At 40.2% G+C, this 22,520-nt stretch overlaps 1 protein-coding gene across 2 annotated transcripts in view; it reads left to right on the top strand.

Moving 5' to 3' along the window:
- Sestd1 (SEC14 and spectrin domain containing 1) overlaps positions 1–22,520 on the top strand; it is a 96,762-nt gene that overhangs the window by 51,445 nt on the left and 22,797 nt on the right. For both annotated transcript variants that reach the window (XM_052182773.1, XM_052182774.1), the window contains 6 exons: positions 2,811–2,901; positions 6,652–6,765; positions 13,312–13,425; positions 14,552–14,649; positions 17,099–17,154; positions 19,570–19,781. In XM_052182773.1, the coding sequence (XP_052038733.1) occupies positions 2,811–2,901; positions 6,652–6,765; positions 13,312–13,425; positions 14,552–14,649; positions 17,099–17,154; positions 19,570–19,781 (685 nt within the window). The remainder of the gene's footprint in view (positions 1–2,810; positions 2,902–6,651; positions 6,766–13,311; positions 13,426–14,551; positions 14,650–17,098; positions 17,155–19,569; positions 19,782–22,520) is intronic.

Below are 22,520 nucleotides of genomic sequence, written 5' to 3'. Positions count from 1 at the left end.
TTTCTTTCAGTAGCACTTGGCAATATGTAAAATCCTGCTATTTTCTAGTTCAAAACAAACTTACTGTGAGACAGAGAATGTCATGGTTAGAAACCACAGAAACCGTCTTCTGCCTTTGAATCCTAAGTCGTTTATAGGATGTCCCCAAGGAACTGCTCACGTCATTCCTAATATAAACTCAGAAGGAAGAGTCTGAAGGAGAGCGCACAAGGCACACAGACATCGAGGCCAGAAGTCTTGGTGACTATGTGAGAGCCTGCGGGGAGCTTCAGTTTTTTAGGTGTTGAGGAATGGTCAGCATTCCCTAAAGACCAGACACAACGCCATGAGCACGTGCTCAGTGTGTCAGCATCCACATGCTGAGAAAGCAGACACAGACTCAGGATGTCAGTGGAGCTTACTAAATGGTGAGGTGACATTTTACCACGATGATGAAATGAAGGAACATTGTCAAGTGCAGAGCCCTGAGGCTTAGGGCAATTTAAAAGAGGAGCACAGTGCTAGGAGGCCAGTTAGAGAAGAGACTGGGCTCCATCATGACCATGTAGGCCGTGGCCTGGGAACACAGCCATTCTATTCAGACTCAGGCTTGCTCAGGCGTCATGGCTCGGGCCCTCTCATCTCAAAGCATTGTGCTACAGTCTTAGTTGATGCACATTCTGATACTCGGCGTGCAAGCATGTTCTCTGAGGAGGAGGAATTCTGTACACAGCATTATAATGAAAGCATGCTCAGCCAGTGCTGACACATATCAGCAGAGCTTGGTGCAAAAGGAGACCCCTTAGGTGAAAGGAAGAGATAGTTATTATGAGCATGGAGCCCTGGCCCCAGAGACCCCTCAGCCCTCCTGAGTTGGAGTGAGGCTACTCGGTGTGCTCATTTCTTTTCAGAGCTGTTTTAACCCAGCCTTGTTACCTTGAAAGGCTCTAAGGAGTCTGGGTCCCATTTTTCTTCTTTCTTTACTGTTCTAAACAGGTATATGGATCTTAATTTATAGTACCCCAGGTCTGTGAACATGCCTTTTGCAAAGCATCTGAAATACCATTTGGTTGGCAGTTTTGAAATAGTATCATAGGGTTGTGTATATTTTCATCTTCTATCTTAGTGAAAAATGCAAGTAAATTAAAATTAAAGGTCTTTTTAAATACTCTAAAAGATTCAGTGTTTTATCCTTTAAGATCATTACAGATGGCATTTTCAAGCTTCATTACTTTCACAGTATTAACCTGAAGATTAATTTATAATATGCATTCAGATATTAAATGTGATATTTAAAAAAACATATTTAACAAATGGTTCTGAGTCCTATATTTCAGGATTATAGGTGCTAATAAGAAAACAGCAAGCATTGGAAGTGGTGTATGTTCTTGGGTAGCAGGCCCACAATGGAAACTTGGCTCCATTTCTTACAAATTTCTAAACATTAGGAGACCCTAAGTTCTTGCCTTTCTCCAGAGGCTACTTAGCATCCATCCCCCTGTCTTGACTGGCCTTTCTGGGCTTGTAGCCATACTAAGGCATAGTAGCCTTTGTGTATGCATTGTTGGTGCAGACCTCTAGGAGTTTCCTTTTTTACTTGTACCTACAAATACCAACTGGGTGTGTAGTCAAGCATTTATGTGCTATTGTAAGCTTAGATCCAGGTATGTATTGCATCCCTTACCCCTTCCACAGAAATGTTGAGAGGACCCCCCCCACACACACACACACACATGCACTTTTTTTTTTTGCAATGCAGATTCCAGCATTGAGTACTTATATTCTTAAAGCAAATTTCACTAACTTGTCATAAAATACCCTTCTAATAAAGTGTGCAAATCAGTATGCAGTTGTAGTATAGTCACAGATCATGTGACCCCACTACCGCCAAAAAAATGTTCATCAGTTCAAAAGAATCTTTGTGTTGTAGCAGCTCCTCTTTGTTTCCCTGTTACCTCCCACATCAGTCAGCCACGGATATGCTCTGTGGATTTTTGCCTGTGCAGTACATTTTGTACAAGACAGACAACATCTGGGTGTTCCTGTCTGGCTTCCTAGGGTAATATTGGGAAGGGTCATCTGTATCGTAATATGTATCAACTAGCGAATAGTAGCTTTGATGTAGCTCCACTATACATAAAGCACATAATGTAACAGTAATAACTGCTTTGTTTTGTCTTTAGAATGGAACTTTTACATGTATTGGCCATTACATTTTGCAAATATTTGAACAACTAACTAGAGTACAACACATCTCACAATACTGCAGATGGCTTTTTTTTTTGCTGGTCACATGACTAAAAATGATCCAATCAGAGCAATGATGGATTAGTCAATTTGTAAAGCAAGTATGACATCCTGTTAGATTTTCTGTGTACAAAGAAGCCAGTCTGCAGGGGTTTAGTAATAGTTTTATTGTTCTCCACCTGTTTTAAGTGGTCTCCTCACAAATCCTAAATTCTGGTAAGACATAGATGAGGCATGTGGCAGTTGGTGGTTACCTGGCTCTCTTTGACCCATTTTATAGATGGAGAAATTGAGTCTCCTGCTGTTGTTGGAATGGCACTTTAATTTCATCAGTTTTAAGAACTTAACTTTTCTGTGTTTTCTCAGTATCTCCCTTCCAAATTAGCCTGTGATTAATACTTTCCCAAATGAGAAAAGCAGTGGTAGAAACAGAGTACGCTGGAGAGGTTTATTGGTTGATATCGCAGGTGAGACCTTCAACGTGGACTTTATCCCACCTGCTGTTAACGCTCTTGCCTTCTGCCTTCAGGGCTGTGAGGAAAGTCTGGCCCTTTTTTCACACCCATAATTGTGTTTTGTTTCAGTGAGAAATGTAAGGCCAGAGGATTCACTGTGATCGTGGATGGCAGGAAGTCTCAGTGGAACGTGGTGAAGACAGTTGTCTTAATGCTGCAGGTAATTAGTTTTCCTTGTCTGTCAGTCAGAAAGTGTGCTTCGTCTTATAGCAGGATATCATGATGAAAGTAGCAAGCACATTTTATTACCATCAAATTGTGCTTCCCAGCAGTGATGTAGTTCTGAAACTAAAATTTCTCACAACCATTATTGGATTGCTTAAATTCAGTTACAGTTATGGTATCTTTAAATATATGTAGTAGAGTTAAATCCCACCTTGATGTATGGGCTTTATTGGCTGAAAATAGTATGTCATGTAGTAGTCTGAGCAAGAGAGCCTGTGGTTGCCACGTGAAGGCTAGAACCCAGGGACCACCTGGGCACCTGCTGTGCCGTGCTTCCGGCTGCATCCAGCCCCTGGGCTACCCGAGAAGTTGGGCTGGGCCAGTCAGGTGAGAGAAAGGTTTGCAGTTGAGCCTTACATGTGTCTCCCTTCTAGGTAGACTTTTTTAAAAAACAAAAACACAAAACAATGAAAATTGGGGATTCGTGATGATCACACTAAGAACTTAGAAGCTAGAAATTTGTTTCTAGCTCTGTTTTCAGGCCCCCAGTAGCTCACTGCTTCACAGTTAGTAAACAGTTACAGTCTGCAGAGTGGGCGCAGGCATCTTGGTTTGTGTTTGTGTCCCTCAAAGACCATTTTGTCCATCTCTGGCATATAGTAGCAGCACTACAAATTATTTTTAGCTGCTGTAAGGCTACTGAAAATATTATCAAGTGACATAGAAACATCCAAAGGGGACGGGCTGCTCCCAGGGATCTGGTGTTCCTGAGAAAACAGAGAAGGCAATAGTTGAGTTAAATAAACGAAGGTATCTTAATAAATGGAAGCAAACGAAAAGCCATTTCTGATGGGCACTGTCTTTTAGTGACACCCCCATACGAACCAAAGTCAATAAAAGGAGTTGATAGACCAATTTGGGGAAAATATAATTAATTTGGCAGTAATAGGGGTACCAAGTGCTCAATTCAGTGAGCGCCAGAGATGGCTGGCTGCCCTCGAGGGTCTGCAGAGAGGTGGGCTGAGCATGAAAGCATCCTTAGCTACTGGAATGCGACACACCCCACCCTGTGCTTAGGGGGTTGGGGTGAAAGGACTTAAGGGGTGGCCACAAAGCATGTTAGCTTTCGTGTTAGAGCTTAGTGTGGCTCAAGCACTGTACACACTATTTAAGTTTAGCCTCACAAAGTTGGAAGCCAGCACAGCCCAAAGGCTGGGCCTTGGCCTTTCCCACATGTCTGGAGTGGTCCCAAATTTTCTACCCATTGCTCCATTTTTTAAATTAAATTTTTGTATCTGCATGGTTGTTGTACCTGCATGCATGTCTGTGTATCACATGTGTGGCTAGTGCCCAAAGAGGCCTGAAGAAGGTGCTAGATGCCCTGGGACTAGAGTTATAAACATTTGGGTGCTGGGAATTGAACTTGGGTCATTTGGAAGAACAGCCAGTGGTGTTCGCTGCTGAGCCATCTCTCCAGCCCCCATTGCTTTCTTCTTAAGGATGTGACATAAAGGCTTCCTCAGTAAGCTCTGTCCTGGTCCTCTGAGGACCAGTCTTTATGGGAGTACAGATTGATGCCTCACAGTGACCTGTCTGCCAGTGTGTGCCTCCCAGCCCTGGAGGCCATCCTGACTTCTCTGAAAAATTTGTTAAGTTCCACTTAGGTAAGTAATCCATTCAGGATGCTCCTGTGGTCTTCCTGTCATCCTGACACTCACTGGCCACAGGTGAGCCTTTGGGACCTGCTGTCCCTTGCACTTTGATTTCAGTCCTGTAGAACAATCAGTGGACTTAATCCCTGTTGTGATTTCTTCTTTCCTGATAGGTAATTTTGTGGACATTTGCACTGATTAATATTTAACTTTTTCAGAATCCCCATGGCCATTTTTTCCTAGTTAACTGACTCTACTCAGGAACTGACTTGCTGATTTGATCCCAGGGACTGGGGCCAGCTGTTTGGGAGACCCCCAGCCCCCTGGGAGGAGCTCTGCCTGTCATTCTGAAAGAGGGGCCCTGTTTCTCTTGCTTCTCATACTTTCCTGTCCAGTGACTTGCAAATACTGATTTTTATAGGTCAATAAATGAATAAGCTTCACTCCAGACTTCCCTGCCTCGGTGCGAGCGGTTTTGAAACAGTTGAGTCTGTCTTGCTCACCTTAGATACATCCTAGTCCTCACAGGATCACTGGGTCTGCACTGTGCCCATGCGCATGCTCCTGTTGAGAGATCAATTCCATCTCTTTCCTAAAAATTACTGTAAGGTGGTGCAGCCCAATGGTTTAGAGTAGTGGTGGGAGTCTTGGGTTTAAATCAGCACTGGAAGCTGACTGTGCACAGCATTTGCAAACCATCCATGACACTTGCCCACAGAACTGAATAGTTGGAACGGGGATTGTCTGGTGTTGACCTGATCCAGCACATGTGAAACTGTGTGGTGGAATTGTCAGGCATGCCTGGAGTCTGCTCTGGCTTCATTACCTCTAATTCTAAGCTAACATTACATGAGCGAGACCCACTAGCAATGAAGATTCAGTTACTCAACAGCTATTTATGGGATGGCTTCTGTATGTCAGACACTGAGAATATAGAGGGATGCTCATAGGAGAGGTACCTGCCATTGTGAAGCTCTTGTGCTATTGAGGAGTCAGGCAGTGGGTGGTTAATGAAACGATGAACATCATTAACTGGTAGTGAAAGCTGGGACGAATGTAGAGTGGGGGGCATGATGAAGATCACATGCGCGCGCGCACGCACACACGCGCGGGCACACAAACACACACACACACACACACACACACACACACACACACACTAGATGACAGGGAAGCATCTTTAAGGAGGGAGCTCTCAGTCCAGGACAAAGAATGAAGAACACCCTGTGCAGAGAAGGTGGTGGGACGACTTGTGAGATGGGGTCCAAGTTGTATTGTAGGAGTTTGGAGCTCAGCATGAGGGCAGAGGACTGCTGTAAGGAAGAGGTGTCCTGTGAGGCTGAGTCAGCAGGCGTCCTGTGTGAACACAGCCTGGCCAGGTGCTGTGAGCACAAAATGGTGCTGGGCACTGTGGCCCTTTGCAGGGCATTTCAGGAGTGAGTATGGGAGCGTCAGCAGAACAGGTGGTAGAAATTGTAGATGTCAATTCTCTGTGTGGCCTTTTATTCTCCAGTCAGACTCTGTGTGGCCTCTTATTTAGTAAGGAGTACTTACACAGTAAGTCTTTACTGCCATTCTTTCAGTGATACAAATGGTCATATTAGAACATGGGAAGTTGTATTGTGTGAAAAGATAGTTTTTTTTTTACTTTATAATCACAAAGAATCCCTACTGCTTGTGTAATGGCTGTTAAGAAACTAACTTAGAGAAAATGGATTTCTCATTTTCTGAAGAAATTCTTTGTGATGATAGTGTTAGAAAACATTTATCCCATACCATAAAAAAATAATTTTAATAGTCTCTCAGTTAAAACATAAGTCTTATGGTTTAATCTAAATATACTTCCAGCAGAGACACTATGTGTAACAAGAGCAATTGACATGTATGGTCTGTTTAAAACTGTTTGAAAATTTTCTGAGTAGCTTGTTGTTATTTATTGCCACTTAGATTTTGGAGTTTAAAGGGTTTCTTTTGCTTTATTATTTGAATTCTTTCCTAAGTATCAGAGCATAATCACAAGTGTGTCTAGTAATTTGCACATTTAGTAAATCATTTGCATATATAATTTGTACTTGTTCTTCTGTGTTTTACAGAATGTCGTTCCAGCCGAAGTATCCCTTGTTTGTGTAGTAAAGCCAGATGAATTCTGGGATAAGAAAGTAACACATTTTTGTTTTTGGAAAGAAAAGGATAGACTTGGCTTTGAGGTAAATATAATCTATATAAAAAGAGCTGTGTTGAATCATTGAAAGTAGGTTTCACTGGTATTACTGGGCATGCTCAGTTTAGTTATCTAGAAGTGCTTGCTCTATGGCTGCTATAGCATCTCTGGTGTGTGCTCAGCTCTCGGACATGTGTTGAATAAGTGTGTCTTTTTCATAAGCTGAAAGGCTTTCTTCCCATCCATATACTCTGTAGCTCCAAGAAAACTAAGGCCTTTGTATTAAAGTCTAAATGCTCATAAAGAGGAACCATCAAGGACGGGGCCACTCTGTCCCTGTGGCCTGAGACATGTGTCTGACATGCCGGGCTCACCTCAGGCTTCACCACATGCAGTCAGCTGTGCGCATCATCGGCCCTGTCGCTCTGACCTTTGGCCGCCTTCAAGATTCCACTTTGACTTTTCAGCACTGTTGTTCATAAGTGTAGATCTTCCATTTGATATTTATTCTATTTGGTGGTCTCTATTTCTTGTAACTCTGGACTGTCTCCCATTAATTTTGAAAATTCTCTGACTTTAGTTTAAAATATCTCTGTATCCTCTGCTTTATATATTTCTGGGACATTAACTGTGTCCATATTATATGATTTGAAAACTTCTTACTTTGCTTTTTTGGTCTTTAATTTTATTTTTAACATCATATTATTCCTTTTTTTGTTCATTAATTTTAGTTCTGGGTTTTGCATTTAGGGTCTTGTGAATGGTAGACAAGTGCTGTGCTCCTGAGCTATGTTCTGAGCCCGGTTTAGGTGTTTTCTCCTTTGGAACCTTTAATTTTAATCCATTTCATGCTCTCTGTTTTCTGGCCTTGCTGACTTTATTGACAAGTCTGCTGGAAAGTTTCCTCATCTATTACCATAGTTTTGCTGTATAGCATCTCTATTCAAACTTTGTATACCTAGCGCTCCATCCAAGTATTTATATTCATGGAGTCAAATAACATGTGAAAATATTTGAAAGAGTTACTTCTGGGGCCAGGACATGCTGCCATTGCTAAAGAGCCTTCTGTGCAAGCATCAGGACCTGAGTTCACGCGCAGAGCCCAAGTAGAACAGTTAGGCATGGTGGCACACAGTTGTACTCTCAGTCCTGGGGAGATGGAAATGTGCAGAACTCTGGGGCTGGCTACTCAGCCAGCTCAGACTACTTGATGATCTTGATGCCAATATGAGAGCCTATGTTTAAACAAAACAAACAAAAAGAGGTGAATGGCACCAGAGATCCTGAGGAATGATATTCAAGGTTGTCCTCTGGCCTCCAGATAGACTGGAACAGACAGACAGACAGACAGACAGACACACACACACATTTCTGTACTGAATATAGCCTAGGTATTCCACAATTTCCTAAACAATACAGTTGAACAACTGTTTATCTACCATTTGTATTTTATTAGGTATCATTTAAAGCGGGCAGGAGCTTTATGTGTGCTATACATGTAAATGCAGTGACACTGTACTTAGAGATCTCAAATATCTTAGGTTTCATTACTTGCAGTGGTATCCAAGGTCCAGCCTCCTTGGGCCCTAAGTAATGAGTTTAGTTTTTGTCTCTTTGGTGAACTCTCATCTGTCCCTGCCTGTGGCCTCTGCATCACAGCTGTCTGTATAATTCCCAGCTACCTGACAACGCAATCGCTGCTTCTCTTATTCTCCTATCATTGCTTGCTTGAGCCTTGACTATAGTGTTTCTTGTTTGCTTTTGTGTTATATTTTTAATTGAGTACTTGACATTTTGTGTAAGACAAAAAAAAAATCGAGGTAAATAGCATTTGTGCCTGCATAATAACCATTATTATTATTATTATTATTATTGTTTTAGTAGGTAGGGGAAATGTTATACTAGCCAAGAGCTGAATTGGCTCTTGGCTTTGTTTCGTTATTTTCGCAGTGTACACAGTTACTTCGACTAGAGCAGTGCTCTTTCTAGCTTTCTATATACTAAGTAGAAACCAGATTATTTTTCCCCACTTGTTTTTGCAATTTTGTCATTGGTAGGCCTGACTGTACATGGACTGAGTGGAGAACTGTGTGCTAGCCAGTTAAAGGGAGCCGGCTCCAGCTAGTACAGAGTATTCTCCTGACAGTTCAGGTGGGAAGCCATCCCAAGAAGCTGAGCCAAGGAAGCCTGAATGCTGCAGTTGGCACCGCGGAGTGCTGGCACCGCGGAGTGGGCACTTGACAGTAGTTCATAACAGGGGCCAGCAGAACGCATTGCTCTGAGAGAATACAAAGTGACCAAGTGACAGCTGTTCAGCCATAGTGTGGACAAAACAGGGAAGGTCACATCTGCTTAGGCACAGGTGCGTGCTTGCTGTGCGAATGAACCGTTACTAAACATCTGGAGGACAAAGGAAAAGACAGCTTTGGTCTGATGCCATAGCTGTTTGCCTTAACATGGAAGTATTTAATGAATGAGGCTCCTTGTATCTGTAGATTTCTCCTAGATACTGGAGATGATCAGTTTTAATATTTATCTAGTAAATAAATGCTTATTAAAAGCCTGATGTCTTAAAGAGGAGGGATTTATTTCAGATACTAGCTATTTTGCCACTAAACACACTCAACTTTAGAGGCAAAGTTCAGCCCAGCTAGTAAGGGATGTTTAGAGCTCAGAGGTAGAATCAAATTTCAACACTGATTCTGATTTAATTGAAAGTTGTTTTCCTTAGCATCATTTCAGATAATTTGGGCTTTCACAAAAAAATGTTTATATCTTTATAGATATTCTACTTACTTTAAAATGTAACTTTATTTTAAATACCAATGTTTTTACAAGCATGGCTAAGTGCTTTACTTTGTAGAATTATGTGTAATATAACAGTTTTATCAGCTTTCCATGGCGTCAGTTAGCTGAACACCTACTGATCCTGTCAACTGTTTCTCAATTTCACATTTTGTTTCCTGTCTGTGTGGATTTCTTCTTCTGTCATCGATCTCCAGTTCACTTCCACGGTGCTTTTCCTTGTCCACTGACCTCAGTATTTCTCAGTATATCCATCCTGTCTGAAACCTGTACTCATCATTCAGCTCAGGGTTTTCAAGTTCCTCCTGTCCCTCAGCAACACCTCACTGCTGACTGACAGATGTTGCTGGTCAGGGACAGCATGTGTATATTGACAAGACTAGAATTGGCATCAATCTTGTCCTCAAACTGAGATGCCAATAATCAGAATGTTCCATCCCCTTTTATCTGTAAATGTTCATAAAAATAAAAGTATATTTATTCACATTTGTGTTCTTCTATAATTACATCTGATTCTTACTTTTTTTTTTTTATATCAGTGGTGATATCCAAAAGGAAACTTCCATTATGTTCCTTTGTCAAAAACACCCCTGGTGACATACTGTCTTCTCAGATTTTAACAAAGTTTATTAGAACTTTGAGGACAGTTGGAATGTTACAGCTCTAGAGCCAAATTTCTTTGGGCTGTCTTTAGTTTCCTGAATAGCTCGCCTTGGTATCTGATCTCTCATTTCAACTACAGGTAAAAATTTTCAGACCATATTAACAGCAGGCCACTAGCTTCCACCAACCTGAAAGCTAAGGAAATCGTCAGCTACGTTTGATTAAAAAAGGCCTTAAGTTGATAACTCTCTTGTCTGTGACTGTGAAGTTTGAGTAACTGAATACTTAGCACACTGGGACAGCCTGCGTCTGTGCTTCAGGGCTGTGCTCACTCATAGCTCAAGCACATCTCAGAATAAATGAACTTTTACTCTTTTGGAAGTGTTGTTAGCTGTGATCTGTGTTTCTTGTAGATTTGCTTTATCTATTCAGTTGGCTTTTGTTGTTTTGTTTTCATCTGCCGAGGTCTTCTGTGAAGACTGGTGCACGCACAGAAAGGTTGTTAAATTGTATGGCATGTGCTTCTCAGAAATGAATATGCAATACTTGTGGAAGTGTGGGCTTTCCCATTAAGTAAAGCCTTTTGATCTTCAGTTTCTTCTTCTCCTTTCCCCCCCTTGTGTCCCCCATTGTTGTCATTCTTGGACAGACCCCCGCTTTCACTGTGTAGTATTATGAACACATTGTAGTGCATCCTCAGTGTTTTTAGCACACTTTCACAATCTGCAGTCCACAAGTCCACACTTGGATTTCCACAGGTATTCACATTTGACTCTTTTCCCAGGGCTGCTCACCTGGAGATATGTTCCTTGATAATTAGACTCAGTCACTGACTGCCCATCATCCTTTTGTTAATAGCTGTGCCATTCAATGTCTTGATCTCTTAGTTCAGCACAACTTGGGAAATGGCGATTTGGTTCCACTGTCCTTTCTCAGTGTCCTTGCTGGAGTGTTTGCACAGTGAGAGACTTGCGCTGTCTTGCTATGTGCCTGTCATTGCCCCTCTTGTGAAATGTATTGCCTGTGTTTAACTTCCTCTGTGGCTGGTCTTCAGCATACAGACTTTATCCCTTGGCATAGCCTGAAGACTGTCATTATTTATTTATTTATTTAATTTTCTATATTCTTTGTTTACATTCTAAAAGCTTTCCCCTTTCCCAGTCCCCCCCCCCCCCATATGCCCCATAAGTCCTCTTCTCTCCATCCATTCTCCTATTTTTCCCCCTCCCTTTTCTCTGTCCTGGTACTCCCCTACAATGCTGGATCAAGCCTTTCCAGGATTAGGGCCCTCTTCTTCCTTCTTCATGGGAATCATTTGATATGCTAATCGTATCTTCAGTATTCAGAGCTTCAGGGCTAATTAATATCCACTTATCAATGATTGCATTCCATGTGTATTCTTTTGTAATTGCGTTACCTCGCTTAGGATGATATTTTCCAGTTCCATCCATTTGCCTAAACTATTCATGAATTCATTGTTTTTAATTGCTGAATAGTACTCCATTGTATATATATACACATGTTCTGTATCCATTCCTCCATTGAGGGATATCTGGGTTCTTTCCAGCTTCTGGCTATTATAAATAAGGCTGCTATGAACATAGTGGAGCATGTGTCCTTATTGCATGCTGGGGAATCCTCTGGGTATATGCCCAGGAGAGGTATAGCAGGGTCCTCCGGAAGTGTCATGTCCAGTTTTCTTAGGAACCGCCAGACTGATTTCCATAGTGGTTGTACCATCTTACAATCCCACCAGCAGTGAAAGAACTTCTGGAGGAATTAGTATCCCAGACTTCAAGCAATACTACAGAGCAATAGTGTTAAAAACTGCATGGTATTGGCACAGGGACAGGCAAGTGGACCAATGTAATAGAATTGAAGACCCAGAATCCACACACCTATGGTCACTTGATCTTCAACAAAGGAGTGGAAAACATCCAATGGAAAAAAGATAGCCTTTTCAACAAATGGTGCTGGGTCAACTGGAGGTCAGCATGCAGGAGAATGCGAATTGATCCATTTTTATCTCCTTGTACTAAGCTCAACTCCAAGTGGATCAAGGACCTCCACATAAAACCAGACACACTGAAACTAATAGAAAAGGAACTGGGGAAAACCCTTGAGGACATAGGCACAGGGGAAAAGTTCCTGAACAGAACACCAATAGCTTATGCTCTAAGATCAAGAATACAAATGGGATCTCATAAAATTACAAAGTTTCTGTAAGGCAAAGGACAAAACAGCAACCAACAAACTGGGAAAAGATCTTCACCAATCCTACATCGGATAGAGGGCTAATATCCAATATATACAAAGAACTCAAGAAGTTAGACCCCAGGGAACCAAGTAACCCTATTAAAAAATGGGGTATAGACCTAAACAAAGAATTTTCACCTGAAGAAATTCAGATGGCCGAGAAGCACCTTAAGAAGTGCTCAACATCATTAGCCATTAGGGAAATGCAAATCAAAACAACCCTGAGATTTCACCTCACACCAGTCAGAATGGCTAAGGTTAAAAACTCAGGAGACAGCAGGTGTTGGCGGGGATGTGGAGAAAGACTGTCATCTTTTAAATTCACAGACTTAAACCATTCAGTGTAGTTGTCCATACTTTTTCTTACTGACATCTGTAATCAGTAAAGATCTTTTCAGGCCTCTTTGGTGCTACCATAGCAGCCTCAGGGTTTATGGTGATCTAGGTGAGATGGTATTCGTATGCGTACTTACTTATCAGTACCCCGACCAGCCTGGTTTCTTTCACTGAGAAATGGTGTTTGGATGTTACAGTCTGGATGCTAGAAGTATATGTTTCTACAGAAAATATGTAATTATTATCTTAGTATAACCAGCTAATTTTAAATTGATACAATTTCTTTTTTTTATGATTTTATTAAGAAAATACTTTTATTTTTATCACTAAAGGATTTTTAATATTGATAAAGTATTAAAATAGTTTGAGCTGCTAGTAATTTTTAAAATATTGGTATTGTAAGGCTATTTTGATAGATTATTTTTTAAAGCAGATAACCATAACCATAACCATAGATTTCAAGTGCTATTGCATTAACTAAACAAATGCTCACTTGCTATCATTTTGAAGCAGGGTTACATGTTCTTATCTCCTTATTTCCCTTCAGAGACTTTAATAATTTACTCAGTATTTCTTACCTTTCACTCTGTAGGTTATTTTAGTGTCTGCCAATAAGTTGACGCGGTACATAGAGCCATGCCAGTTGACAGAAGACTTTGGTGGGAGTCTCACCTATGATCACATGGACTGGCTAAATAAGAGGCTGGTTGGTATATTAGTATAAAACAAGATAATCAAGTGTTTTTACATGTAGATAAAATGAACAACATTCTCAATCAACTAAGATGTATTTTTTATAAAAACCAATGGTTTATAAAAACATTGTGTGTGCTTAGTAGTGTAGGGTTTGGAACCCACACTCAGTAGTCGGGGGTCACTTGATTAGAGTCCTGATGTTAAAAACTGGGTATGTGGCCTTCACTGTTGTCTTAATTTATATATCTATAAAATGGTAATAATAATAGTACTGTCTTCTACAATTGTGAGCAAGACAAAATGAATATGGACCTGAAACACTTGGGGCAGCCCAGCAAGTACATTACCCTGTGTTGACTGTTGCTGTAGCAGGCTTACTGTCTTGAGAAGTGATCTCAATGACATGACTGTTTCAGAAGATACTTCAGCAGCATGTGAACACAATAGTGGCACAACATGATAGATTAAGTCTGTCATTTCAGAAAACCTGTGCTTGTCCAGACATCTAAGGTGCACTATGTGTCTGTGTCACATAGCATTGTTTTTATTGAATTGTGTAGAGAATGGTCTCTAATGGAGCTTCTAGAGATTGTGTACTAACAAACTTTAGAGAACTTTGGTTATCCCTGAATGAGTAGCCATTACTGCCTTGTATTTAAACAGTGACATGTCTGTTGGACAACTGTATGTCTACTTTATTGTCTGTGTTCAAATGAGCCCAAATCCCTTCTCAGACATACTTAGGGAATCATGTTCAAATTATAAGCAATGCATTTTTATATAATACACTCTCTGTAAACAGACTGGTGATAGAGTAAGGGGAGGAAACGGTCTCTAATTAGAATGGGTGGCTACAGCTGGTCTTAGTAACATTCATGCAGTTATAAAAAATTGTTATTGGTACAGATGTTTCTCAAAGAAGGATAAGAATGGAAATAGGTTTGAATAAAGTATTTAATGTTTTTAAATTTGAAAATTCCCTTGCCATTAAAACTCCTCATCACTTGAGATCGGGGTTTGTTCTGGGCATATGCATTGTTGGGCTCTGGTGTATAACCTGGGAAGGAAAAGACGTCTTTATTATGTATTGCTTTTAGAGAGTTTTCATTGTATGTCTCTACAATCTCCTGTTGCAGGTCTTTGAGAAGTTTACAAAGGAGTCTACATCATTGCTAGATGAACTTGCTCTGATTAACAATGGAAGTGATAAGGGGAATGAACAGGAGAAAGAAAGGTAGGCAGTTGCCCATGAAGAATGCCTTGCTGCTGGCTTAGGTTAAGGGGACCGCAGTGAACAAGTCTCTACTCAGAACTGCCACACAGCTGATAAGCATTTGCTTTTCATATACAATGTCCCTTTGACTTAAGCTGGCTTTACAAAGCTACTTTTTGATGAGTGTGGCTGTAATTTTTTCCTTGTACTGCAAAGCATTCTGTTGTAAAACCATGCCTTGAAAACGAAGCCATTTTCTATTCTTAGTTTTGTCTTTCCTGAGAACATCTGCGGCTTGAAATAAAATTCTTAAAACTTCTTTAAATCCATTAGTACCAAAATGTGTAGCATATAGAATGCTTCTGAAGTGAGACATTCATAAATTTAATGTGAGGAGTTTGGCATCTCATCACACTCGCTGTAGCAGTTGAACTGTATCATCAATAGATTATACAGCTCAGATGTAGCGCTTTCATCGTTTGGTTGGTGGGCCAGGTTCCTTTCCATGTAAAACTAAAGAGTATTAAGAAAGAAACAAACCCTGAGCTTTTGATTGATGGTGGTCACTAGCACTGTGCTGTTTCATTGGGACATTTGAGGGAACTAATAGGCACTCTCATCCAGCTTCTTTACATTTGACCTTGAATATACAATGGAACCTAAGAATTGAGATATGATCCTGTGTCAGTCAGCTCAAACAACGTGGTCACGTGGATGTAAGAGCATGATAACTTTACCAAATGTTAATTACAAAATTTTCAGAATGTAAAAACAAATAGTTTGAATTACAGTCTACTTAAAGATACCACAAATTATCGCAGGGATTAGTGTCCTGTACATAGTATCTTTTATGTGGCTCCTCCCATGGAGACACAGACAGTGTCTTCTCATACCAGACAGGTCATTCATGACTCATTAGAGTCATAGTTGCACACAAGTCTTAGCTTGGTGAGTCAGTAATTTTATTTGGTTACTTATAGGAGCATGGGCGAGTGGTTACCTACAAGACAGTAGGCAACTTATAGGCAGCTATAACACCAAAGAAGAGACTCTCTGCTAGCAAGTGTGAAGCCTTTGTCATCCTGCAGGAGAGGCTTTCTGTGCTATCAGTACACCTTCCTCCACTTTGACCAAAGAATGTTAGTAGGCCCTGTCTTATATAAGACAGACTCTTGGGTATAATCCTAGCTTCTCTTTTTCAAGACAGCAATCAGCATATCCTGCTTGGGGAACAGAATTCTATAACACCATATAAAAATGTAAATGCGTAAACACACATTCAACTGTTTCTATCATACACACTTTTATTTCTCAGGAAAGACAGACATTTGAAGAGAGTTCATAGGAAATGAACCCATGGTCACATTTTAATGCAGTATTTCTATCCCTGCTGATGGCTGTCAACCTGGGTTGAGGTCTCTGAGGAAGCTCAGCATCAAAGAAGCCAGTTTAATTGTGACTTTGTACCTCCCCGTGTTTGTATGACAGTAGGCCAGGGCCTGGTTCTCCTTCTCTAGTCAAATTTGTATCACTCTTCATGGTATTAACCTTCAAGGAGCATCTAGGCTATCCAAGAGGTGAAGACAAGGATTCTTGAACTTAACAAGTTCCAGAGTTTAGTTTGGCATGTAGCAGCATGGTCTTTGTCTATGATTTGGTAGCTCCTCAGTCTTTCTTGAATTTTCTCTTTCTCATGTATTTAAGAAAGTGAAGGCAGAAATCCAGCTGCCTGAGACCCAGGACCATAGTGTGGAGGGAGTGGAGCGCATCTGTTGGACACCACACATGCATGTGTATAGGTGTACATGTTAGTAACGTCTGCATGCTACTCCAAAGGTGGGAGAGAAAAGTCACCATGAACTGCAGGCCTAGGGGTTTTCCAGTCGGCTCTGTGGGGTGATTAGTTTATAATCAGGGATCATGTCATTTTCACTAAGGGGAAGTTGGCCTTTTCCTCTCCTGTTTGTGTCTCCTTTATTTCTCTTCTGTTACTGCACTAGTTAAGAATTCAGACACAGTGCTGAATAAGAATGGAGAGAATGAGAACCCTTGTCTCCTTGTGTCTGCTGAGGTTTCCATCCTGAAGTCTGTTTGTGTGCTGTAGTACTTACTTAATTATATATGGTGAACCATTCTTACATTTGCTACGAAGCCAGCCCAACTTGGCAATAGTATGCAATCCTCTTAATGTGTTCTTGAATTTGAGGATATTTTGCACATTTATTTTTATTCAGGGAAATTGTTCTTTTTGCTGTGTTTTTCTGTGGTTTTGGCTTCGTATGATGGGTTTGTAGTAATGACTTCCTATATTATGGAGCTGTTGGAGGAACACTGGTTGGCTCTGTAACAGTCAGGTAGAATTTAGCATCAGATCTTTCAGGAATAAATGTATTAAGTGTGAAACAATTTTTGAAGTAGATTTTATAGGAATATTACAGCATTTAAAAATGATTCTTTTGATATCTTCCAGGTCTGTGGATTTAAACTTTCTTCCATCTGTTGATCCTGAGACAGTCCTTCAGACAGGTAACATCAATTACTAGTGATGATAATAATCTGGTAAACAAAGTCTTAGTCTCTTTAAAAAAGTTTACTCAACATGTAAGTTGTTAATGTAGTAGGAGTTTAAAGGGAAGTTTTTCAAATTATTTGGGATTAACCTGATGGTGTTGATATATCTAAAAATTAATAATGATAAATTATTTCCTCCTAAAAGTCTGGGATCTATTTCCTATTTTATAAAATGAATTTCAAAAAGTGCATTTAATTCTGTCTCATTGGGTTGTTATGATTGTTGAGTACTTGCTGTATGCTATATTCCCTCAGCAGCATTTGAGATAATCAGTATTATTGTCTCTCTTGTACACTTCAAGAATTCAAGGTTTAGAGATAAAAATATAACCTAAGTAAATAAATTGTTCAGAATCAGTTAAGAATATTTATCACCACAGCTCAAAGCAGGTCTAGTTACAGCAGTGGGTAATCATCTGTGCAAATCACTGAGTCCTTAGAGGTGGCCCTGTGCGCTGACACCCCGTGCTCCGTGCTGTGTGTGCTATACCCTGTGACCATAGTAGAGAGCCACCAATTCTAGGAGAATGAATTGGAATTCTTTCAATGAAATACTGTAGCTTTATTTCTGGTCTGAAAAAATTAATAGCTCATACTTCCAATCTTCCTGGGTTCCAGGCACAAACTAAGCACTCTCTGTGTTCCTCAGCACAGTCTGAGAGGTTGGTCTTGCTACACTGTTTTTAAAGGAATGAGACTGAGGTGTAAATGGTTAAACTGGGCCTAGTGGAAAAAGCTGATTGATTCCAGTGCCTTCGAGGAAGAGTCAGGAAGGTAACAAGTTCAAGGCCTGCCTGGTCCACAGAATGAGTTAAGTGAAAGTTTGAGGAACATACAAAGAACTCCTCTCAAAACCAAGAATGTAAAGAAGGGCTTCAGATGTGGCTCAGGAGCTGCCCAAATTCCTAGGGGGCATGAGACTCGAGTTCATTCCCTGGTGGGATGTGTAGATGCAGCTAGTAAGTTCTGTAGCCAGTACCTGACCCCAGTCAGTGAGGCATCAGGTTGTTCTCTGAAATGATTATCCTGAATGTTCTCTGGTATACATGGCACCCACAAGGAAACGCTAAGATGTCAATTGTCAGAATAATAAAAAGTGGGTGTGTTCTGATATTAATGACAGACATATATGGAGTTCATGCAAAGATTCTGATGTGTTTTAAGTATTTCCACAGATTTTTTAAACAGATGTATTTCCAATTTAAAAATGCCAGGAATAATGTTTTAAAATCTGAATAGTTTTGATGTATTTATTCAGCTGTATTTCAGTTTTTAGTTTGATATAGATCTTAGTTCTTTAGGGAGCAAAGAAGTAATTATAATCCATAAATTACATGTTTAGAAATTACAGTAGTTGGCCAGTAAAAATACTATTTCATATGTAAACTTAATTTCATGCATTATTTAACATTTCAAAAGCATCTTATTTTAAGCCATTGATTTAAAAACATTTTAAATATTTAAATATATGCACTAAGTTTTATTTTATATGCTATGAACACTTAAAGTAGGTACTGAAGGTATATAATGGAGATTTAGAACAAGATATTTTTTTAGAAATTGGTTATATTTAAAAGCTACAACCCCCCTTCTCTTTCTATACTTTTAAAGCTATTTAAATTTAGGATACTTCCAAACTAGAGAGAAGAAGAAAATTTATATCTATGTATTTTTGATGCCTGTGCAACAAATAGTTTTATTCTGGGCAAACAGTCTCTTCATTTTTAAAATTGTCAGCGTGCCAGCTCCTCAGGTGTGCGCAGACTCCTGAGTGCACTTGCTCTGTGCCGTTCTCCCCAGCATGGCTGTCCACTAGCCCGGCAGGCAGCCTGTTACAGGCATCCCCGTAGAGATTATTTCAGTATTATTTTGTACTGCTCATCAAACCTTCCCTCCAGCTACTCTGATGATACATTTGCTTCACTGTCAACTTCTCTTTTAAGTGCTGTGCTTGAGAGTGAAGAGCTGAAACCCTCCAGACGTTTCTTGAATTAGGAATGAAAATTCTAGAGTGTAATTTTGCTTCACAAAGACAATTTATTGATACCATATCTTGAATAATAATCCATCAACCGTCTGATAAATATTTATCAGTGTATATGTTCTACATTTACTGTGGCATATAGGGTCTATATCTACATGCTTGGCCATTTGTTTCTATGTGTTTTCTAGTATATATTAATGGCTTTGTTCTCGTATGTGCACATATGCAGTTTCCTACTCAGTGTGATATAGGAAGTTTCTACTTGTATTTCACTCCTTATGAGAAGGCAGAAGGATAGGTTTTAAAATCAGGACTGGGATTTAGATCAACTTGTAGGGACTGTATTTTTTATGGGCATTAATTACAAGTATCTTTCGTTTGTAAAGGGCATGAGTTGTTATCTGAATTACAGCAGCGTCGATTTAACGGCTCTGATGGAGGGGTCTCGTGGTCTCCTATGGACGATGAGCTGCTGGCACAGCCACAGGTTATGAAGTTGCTAGACTCACTGCGGGAGCAGTACACGCGTTACCAGGAAGTCTGCAGGCAGCGCAGTAAGCGCACACAGTTAGAGGAGATCCAGCAGAAGGTGATGCAGGTGGGTGAGGAACTGCTGAGCCTCATTCTTGTGGGTTCTGGGGTTCTTCCTAATAACATCTGCCTTGTGACTGATTCTATTAAGTCTTATGTCATGTAGAGAACTTTAGAGATTTCACACCAATTCATATCTTCATAGGGAGTGTCTACACTGAAGTGAAATGATTTCTGCAGTGGTGGAATTGATTATTTACCTCACTAACAAAATGACTTCAAAAGCAGCTTTCTATTCATTTCTATTCATTTCATTCATAACATTTAACATGGTTGTTTGAGTTATTCTTAATTTCTAAAACTTACTAGACTGTTTACCTTCATTGTAAAGTTTTCTATTCTAGCATGCAAAGGTAATGCATGTGATGTAGGTAATTCTAATACTAAATGTACCCATTTATACTATTAATAAAAAAAACAGATGTGCTTATGAATTTTTAGTTGTTTTTAGAATTGATTTTGATACAGAATATGACTGAAAATACCAAAACAAATACGAGACATTTCTGTTCGTTAGATTATGGTAGACCTTTATCTACTGAACAATTGAGAAAATAAATCTTTAAACAAGCTGTCTCAGCAAGAGGGATGACTTAGCAGTAAGAGAGTATACTGTTCTTGCAGAGGGCTTGAGTTCAGTTTACAACACCCACTTTAAGGGCTCCCAGTTGCCTGTAACTCCAGCTCTAAGGCAGCTGATACTATATGCTTTTCTGTCATCCATAGGTACCTGTGCTTATATGTATACAACCATGCACAGACACACACGTACACAGAACTAAAAATAAAACCTTTAAAAACAAGTACAAGCAGCTTGAAATACTGAAGTGTTCTTTTAAAATCTAGGCATGGCGCTAAATTGTATACAGGTTATAAAAGTAGATTCAATTTTGTTTCTTGATACAAAGTATTAAATAAAGGAGAAAAAGCATTAACTATCACAAGGAAAGAACCAGAGTGCTTTGAGCTTTTATAGACTGATCGTTTCTGTGGCTGCTGTGGTCTGGGAAGTCCTAGTGGGAAGAAGTAGCAGTTGACTTTATTTTCTAGGAACATGGCAGATTTTACCACACAGGAGGGTTTACAGGAGGCTGCCATTTTGGGTGATTAGAGAATAGCATAAGAAGGAAGTGGATTTGGAGACTTGGATTACACTGGATTCTATAGAGCGTCTTCTTACATTAATTGCATGTAAATCAAGATGTCTGAGCATGTATTTAATTGTGACTGTTTGTAGGTACTTGTTAGTATGTTAAAGGCAGTCTGTATCGAGTATACAGACTTTATGTTAGAATTGTCTTTGACAGCACAGTGGTTGGGACAAGACTCAGCTTCTGAACCTAGGCTGTCTGAATCTGGCCTTTCTTTCTTCTGAGCAGCTTGGCCTTGGAAGACTGTTCTGTGCCCTTGTTTCCTCCTCCACAAACAGAACAATTACAGCAACAACAGCACTTACACACCTATTTACTAAGACTTTTAAATGAAGATTTAAAATGATAATTTTATAAGATCCTTAATGCCTGATAAGTAACAAGTTCTGGCTTTTGGGCTTATACATAGACATAAGATTGATCACTGTGTGTGTTTTGCTGATTAGAAAAGATCAAAGAAGTTAATGGATTGACAGATGCATTTTTGAATGCCGAGTTAAGAGATTAGAGAAGGGAGATGGTGATGATGGTGGTGGTGGTAGTGGTGTTTATAATGATTAAGATAGTTAACATCATTGTTAAAAACAGATAAATTTCACTTTTTTGTTGATTTTTTAAAATTTCTTTTAAAGACAAGGTCTCACTTTGTAGTACAGGCAAGCCTTGAGCTCCTCATTCTCCTGCCTCATGCCTCAGCTTCTTGACTGCAGGCATTCAGACATGTGTGGCCACACCTGGCTGTTTCCTTAGGAAGCTGCAAACAGGCTGCTGTACCAATGGACAGCATGCAGCACCCCACAGGCTTAAAGAAAGGTCCAGTTCCCTTGCCTGCCAACGTGGCCATTTAAATGTACCTACAGTAGCATGCTGAACACATGGCATACAGCAGAGTATCTTGCATATGTGGGGAAATCAATTTACATAAAGCTAATCGGAAAGCTGTGCGTCTGTTTATATTACATCAGCGGGACCTGAGTTGTCTGCTTACCTGTTCTAGCATCACTTGAGAACATGGCGCACGAGCGGTGGACGGCTTTGATGAGTGGAGTGCTAAGTAGTCGCATGGTAATTTTCAATCACGGTTTAGAAGGACAGTGTCAGACTTGATGAGGAATGCAGATAGTCCCTATGCTGCTTCTGTGAAGTTAGGAGTTAGGTTTCATTGCTCCTGGGTAAGCGACACACCATTTTACTGAAGAGGCTGTGGTCGTTCCCATTACACACTGCGGCAGTGTTCTGCCAACGCTGCAGGTGTTATTTATAGAACATGCACTTTCCCTCTATTCTAGAGAGGCCATAGGTGCAGAGTAAGATGCACTCTCAATAGCTAAGTGCATGGCTGGAGGCTCTGCCCAGTCCCCAGGCCCTTCCTGCAGTCGGCTGCTCCTGCTGGGGTTGGCCCTCATGCCATCCAGCTGTGAAACAGTAGTGGACAGTCAGGTGTTTCTCGGCCTGTGCAAATATTTGTTCTCACAGGTTTTAAGGACACACCTCCAAGGTTATACTGATGCATTTACATGTATCAATAACTGAGGGAGTCACATTGTTATAGATTGTGTAAAGCTGTTCTTAAAGTAAGTTAACTTTCATATTTG

This window comes from Apodemus sylvaticus, chromosome 5 (genome assembly GCF_947179515.1).
Source record: "Apodemus sylvaticus chromosome 5, mApoSyl1.1, whole genome shotgun sequence".
NCBI classification, from domain to species: Eukaryota; Metazoa; Chordata; class Mammalia; order Rodentia; family Muridae; genus Apodemus; species Apodemus sylvaticus.
Note: the sequence above shows the minus strand (reverse complement) of the source record. Positions and strands in the feature narration are given on the sequence as shown.